At 37.5% G+C, this 6,000-nt stretch overlaps 1 protein-coding gene across 4 annotated transcripts in view; it reads left to right on the forward strand.

Moving 5' to 3' along the window:
• The window catches only part of nrp1a (neuropilin 1a), a 68,271-nt gene extending 63,062 nt beyond the window's left edge, over positions 1–5,209 (forward strand). For all 4 annotated transcript variants that reach the window (XM_073813209.1, XM_065294772.2, XM_065294774.2 and 1 more), the window contains exons 13-17: positions 1,762–1,905; positions 1,996–2,273; positions 2,370–2,466; positions 2,569–2,622; positions 2,717–5,209. In XM_073813209.1, coding sequence (XP_073669310.1) covers positions 1,762–1,905; positions 1,996–2,273; positions 2,370–2,466; positions 2,569–2,622; positions 2,717–3,024 — 881 coding nt within the window. In that variant the 3' untranslated portion in view covers positions 3,025–5,209. The remainder of the gene's footprint in view (positions 1–1,761; positions 1,906–1,995; positions 2,274–2,369; positions 2,467–2,568; positions 2,623–2,716) is intronic.
• Positions 5,210–6,000: the final 791 nt, after the last annotated feature.

The following is a 6,000-nucleotide window of genomic DNA, read 5'->3' on the forward strand; positions in this document are numbered from 1 at the left end:
ATATATATATATATATATATATATATATATATATATATATACAGTATGATAAATACTTCTCTGTGCGTTTGGCACAAGTCCATATAGATTTTACTTTTGTAAAGTAACTCTCTATTGCCACCCAGTGGGCATTGCAATGCTTATAATATAGGGGTTTGCAAAGAAGCATTTGAAATTTGCTTATTTAGAAAAAGGTACAAAAACTGTCACCTGGGTTTAACCCTTTTTTACATAAAAACTGCATAGTAGTACCTCAAAGGTACATATTGGTTTAAATAGTACCTAATAGGACCTATTTTAAGGGTACCATACCAGTTGAGGGCTTTTGTACCATTTTTCTCTGATATTATCACTTTTACTATCATGTTTTAAAAACTGATCATCTCTTTTTACTGGCTTTTTTAGTACAAGTAAAGTTTTGTTCTTGAACTGTTATTGTGTTTTATTGTACAGCACTTAGGTCAGATGATGCTGTTTTTAAATGTGCACTGTGTAACTTTCTCTTAAAGGATCTCTTGACAGAAATGCAATATAATATACAGAACTATATTATCAGTGGTGTATAAAGACAATACATACTGTATTGTTTTTATTACCTTAGAATGAGCCGTTTTTATCTACATACACCGCAGGTCCCCTTACATTGAAGTCGTCACCAAGTTTCTACAGTAGCCCTAAATGGACAAACTGTGCTCAGAGTGCATTTGTCCCTATACGTTGTCTCAGATGATGATGTGTTTGTCATGTGGGAACTACCGTAGCTTCTCTATGCATTTCAAAAGGGAGGGGTGACCTGTGGTCTGAGCCGGTGGTTGCAATTCAAAATTTCACCACTAGATGTCGCTAAACATCTACACAGCTCATTTCATGGTTTAAAGGACAACACCACCGTTTTTCAATATTTTACTATGTTCTTACCTCAACTTGGACAAATGAATACATACCTATCTTTATTCAATGCGTGCACTTAATCTTTTTACAGCGCGTCGTGAATGTGTTAGCATATAGCCTAGTCCCATTCATTCCTTAGGATCCAAACAGGAATGCATTTGAAAACACTTCCAAGTTTTCCCTATTTAAAGACTGTTACGAGTAGTTACACGAGTAAGTATGGTTGCACAAAACAAGTAGTCTAGGAGTAGTCAGGAGTGATGATGTTACTGTGCGCCGAGGTTGAAGTGCTGCAAACTAAGTGTTCTTCCGCCATACAATATAGTTCTCATTTTTTATCCACTTAAAAATCGCCACGTTTAATTTTGTGCCACCATACTTACTAATGTAACTACTCATGTAACGGTCTTTAAATAGGGAAAAAATTGAAGTGTTTGGTGGCTTGTAAATTAATCCCTGTTTGGATCCTAAGGAATGAATGGGGCTAGGCTAAATGCTAACACATTTACAACGCGCTGTACAAAGATTAAATGCACGCATTGAAAAAAAATTTAATTTGTCTAAGTTGAGGTAAGAACTTCATAAAATATTGAAAAACGGTGGTGTTTTCCTTTAAAGGCCACCGGAAAATATTGCGTAACATATACTATTCATTTTAAAAGCCTTTCTATTGAGAAATATGCATTTAGCATTCAGAATACTATAGTTACAGACATAAAGTATATAGACATTCACCAGCGGAGACCATATTAGACCATGTTTGTGGTCAAATCTATCACAGACTGGTGGCAACAGTTTCAAAATACTCCATTTATGTAATGTAAAAGTGAGACACTATTCTTAACTGCACTGTATGTCATCTCTCTACAGACTTCTTGTTGTTTGCCTGTGATTTCGGCTGGGCCAGTGATCCTTCATTCTGCGGCTGGATATCAGATGACACTGGGTTCAGGTGGCAGATTCAATCCAGTGGAACCCCAACTCTAAACACCGGGCCCAACATGGACCACACAAGTGAGAAAAACATCCTGCATCATTAGCTTTGCTGATATCAAGCGTAACATTTCCACACTTCAACGCCTCACATTTACTCTCTCCTCTAAGGCGGATCGGGAAACTTCATCTACACGCTGGCCACAGGTGCACAAGAGACAGAAGTGGCTCGGTTAGTGAGTCCGTCTGTGTCCGGCCAGCACTCGGATCTGTGCTTGTCCTTCTGGTACCACATGTTTGGCTCACGCATCGGCACGCTGCACATTAAGCAGCGTAGAGAGAGAGCTCAGGGCACGGCTGATGTCCTGCTATGGACCGTCAGTGGTCACCAAGGCAACCGTTGGAGGGAGGGGCGAGTGATGATACCGCATTCTAATAAACCCTATCAGGTATGTCTGTTTTGGACACCCTGCCTTTTATTGGTCCCAATAAACATGAAATATGTTCTTGAATATTAGATAAAATAGTTTTTGTCAATGTTTAAGGTGGTCATTGAAAGTGTTGTGGAGAGGAAAAGCTGGGGAGACATCGCAGTGGACGACATCAAAATCTTAGACAATCTTAACATGGATGACTGTAAGGGTAAGTCAACCAGATGCACATAATATGTAAATTATTACAGCATCACTAGGTTATACCTGAGGCATAATAATAATGACTGTGCATGTTCACTGACTGTTTTAGACCCAGATGTCCCAGCAGAGCCAATACTACCTGAAGACAACTTTAATGAAATCAGTAAGTCCCATCTTAAACTCTCTGCATCTAATTAAATGTAGGGTCACACAATTAACACGCAACTCATGGTTTATTTCCCATCTTCTCTGTTTAGTTGTGGACACGGATTTCCCTGAGATTGTGGAAAACCCTGAGATCGACGGAGCAGAAAACCATGAGATTGGCGGAGCGGGGAACATGCTGAAGACGCTGGACCCCATACTCATCACCATCATCGCTATGAGCGCGCTGGGTGTCTTTCTCGGCGCCATATGCGGCGTGGTTCTCTACTGCGCCTGCTCCCACAGCAGCATGTCCGACAGGAACTTATCCGCCCTGGAAAACTATAACTTTGAGCTGGTGGACGGTGTCAAGTTAAAGAAGGACAAGCTCAACCCACACAACTCGTACTCAGAAGCGTAAAGCGCTAACCAATGAGAGGGAACCTCTCCTCAGGGAGGGCGGGGCTAAACGGACTGCCGATGCCACCCGTTTGGGAGGAGGACAAGGCTCTGTGGTTCAGGGAACCAATGGGTTGGGGTCTGGGACTGAGCCATGCTTTTCTCAGGAGCTGCAGTGAACGGAACCTACCAGTAGGGGACACTGTGTACAAAACATTGAATACGAGGATTTCAAAGAAAAAGTCAAAAATGAAACATATGTACAGATGATTGAAATTTATTGATTTAATTTTTTATTTTATTGTTTTGTATTATTTTCAGTTGATCATTTTTACAATCGGATGCTGGTTTTGAGACCAATATATAATAATGTTATAAAGTATTTATCGTTTTTTCTAAGAGGAAAAATCAATTATTTTTATTTTATTTTTTGCGCTTTAAGGAGATGTGTAAAAACCCCAAAATGAACCATATATGGCTAACCCCACGATAGGGAAGGGATCACAAGGGGGTGGAATGTCATCCAGCCCTGTTGCATTCTGGGTATGGTTCAGTCAGTGCCTTTGGTACATCTTTTTTGGCCTTTTCTGTTGATTTTATTTTTTGATGTTTTTAACCCTTCGGTTCTCAAAACAGGTTGTCGGTCAAATCTGCAAAACAAACACAGTAATTCATAGCGCTTTAAATGTTCAAATCCTGCATATTGTACATAAGTTTTAATATATTTTATTGCCCTTTTCAAAGAAACGAGTAAAAGGACAAAAAAAGAAGCTGCAGTATCCCTTTTTCTTGGGTTGTATGTTGTAAATACAATCGTCTGACTGTTTTGTGAAAGTGAAAATCGTGCGCTTTATTTCGTCCTGTTATTTTTGCTACGTTCCCAAAAGATGCAGCTCTTGTTGAATACAGGTGTCAATACAAATCTAGTGCACATTCACGTCCTGTTTTAGGATGGGAACGGCATCTTATGCTCTCATACACACTCCGCCATGCGATTTTTGGACACGGGAATATGAGAAAACATTGCATTCACATTTATGGGTGGACATCCGTCATGCACAACTATAAGATAATCACACTCAGAATGTCTGTATGTCCCGCATACCAAAAAAAGGAAAATGAGACCCATCGACATTGCTTTGATTTGATATGAATGACCCCCAAATATTTCATCTGCCTCAAAGTGCATATTTTATCATCCGTCGAGCTTGAATGCATGTCGTCCGTCAACCAACTTGAATAAAACTCTCTTATCAGGGGGAAACTGACATTTTAAGAGTGGTGCTATTTAAGTCATATCCGCTGAAAATGTTTTTAGCACATCATGAACTATTCACGAGCACATCCCATCATGAATGCTGGTTGAGTGATGTCATTTTTGTCATTGTGGCCTTGTGTCTGTACCAAAGGACTGTTGCTTCAAACCGCAGGGTCCAATCACAAACTATACTCTCACGAAGGCGATTTGGATTTTGGAAAGGGGTCAAGCTAATTTATTGCAATGTTTATAATACTGGTTTCATCATTCACAACCATCATACACAACAGCTTTGATTCAGAAGAGAACGGACTGTCGAATCTGTACTTTAGCAATGGCTTACACATGTAGTTTAACCAATAACAGGGCTTCACTGCTGACAATACTAATGTTTTCTACAGGTTTCTTGGTATGTTCATGTACTGTGTTGTATACTGTGCCGAACACATTTTTCATTTCTTTCCGGTAGATTCTGAATCCAAGTGTCGATGCTACATGTGTGTCAGTTGAAAGGATAAAGGGGGCCGGCGTCAGTCGGGATTCTGTGAGAAAGCATACTGTAGCATAAACTAAAAAGAAACAATGTTGCACTGATCGATATATTTGATGAAGTTTGTGTTTATAGCATTCATTTGTAAAAAAGAAAATGGAAATAAAAAAGACAGTGTTCATTTTTTAAATAGTTTCAGGATATGTAATATGATTCTGAAATGATCGATTATCGAGATGTTTTCATTATTGAAAAAGGTATACAGATTTCCTATAGTAAAGTTCCCATTTACCTGACTGATTATCTTTTCGTTTTTGTACTGTCGTTCAAATTTTGTGCTGATTTTTTTTACCAGAAGATGAGGAAGAAAAGATAAAACTTTTATTTTCAATACTGCCTCTGTAATTTGCTGTTGTAGGAAGGAAAACATGAATAAAAACAGCAAGGCCTTAAAATGGATATCATTGTTTCGTGTTTGATCTGCATCACAAGACACAAAAATTATCATTTGCTGTTTAAATCAGATTCAGCTCAAATAAATGTTTCTGGAAAAATAGAATTTCTTTATCATTTTAAACTTTATATAGAAAAGCAATATAAGAGTGCATTGACCATCTATGAGTAGCAATAAGCTCTGGACACTCAGCATTAAAGAAGATAATTTATAGTTTTACACTGAAGTGTTTGAAGGTGTGAATATTGAATAAAAATATAGTTATACCCGTTTAAATTTATTTGAAATAGTAAAAATAATGCAACAAAGTATATACTCTCTAATCAAATGTATATAAAAATTAAAATATTTTACTCTCAAAACACCACAACAATAAAGACACAAGTCTCAACTAGTTCTGAACCAAATTTCAAGTTAAAATAACAAAAAATGATGTTTCTGTCACACTTTTAGTGGTTTTACCAACCAAGGCCACTAGGTGTCAGCCGTTTGTTGCATTATCTTGTCACAAATTACTGTCTATGCATTGTTTTTAATGCAAAAAGGTTTTGAAACTACATTCTTAGAGCTTTCCAACGATATATAGGTTGTCAAGATTTTTGAAAATTCATAGATTCATTTTGAAGAATATTAGAATTATGAATATATATATATATATATATATATATATATATATATACGAATTCATATGTACTCCTACGAGGTCAGTGACAATTAACAAAATGACTGTCGCTACAAAATTTCCATCATCAAATGGCCTATAAATATGAAAACTACATTCCCTGAGCTTTCCAAC

The sequence above is a fragment of the Paramisgurnus dabryanus genome, chromosome 22 (genome assembly GCF_030506205.2).
Source record: "Paramisgurnus dabryanus chromosome 22, PD_genome_1.1, whole genome shotgun sequence".
Lineage (NCBI taxonomy): Eukaryota > Metazoa > Chordata > Actinopteri > Cypriniformes > Cobitidae > Paramisgurnus > Paramisgurnus dabryanus.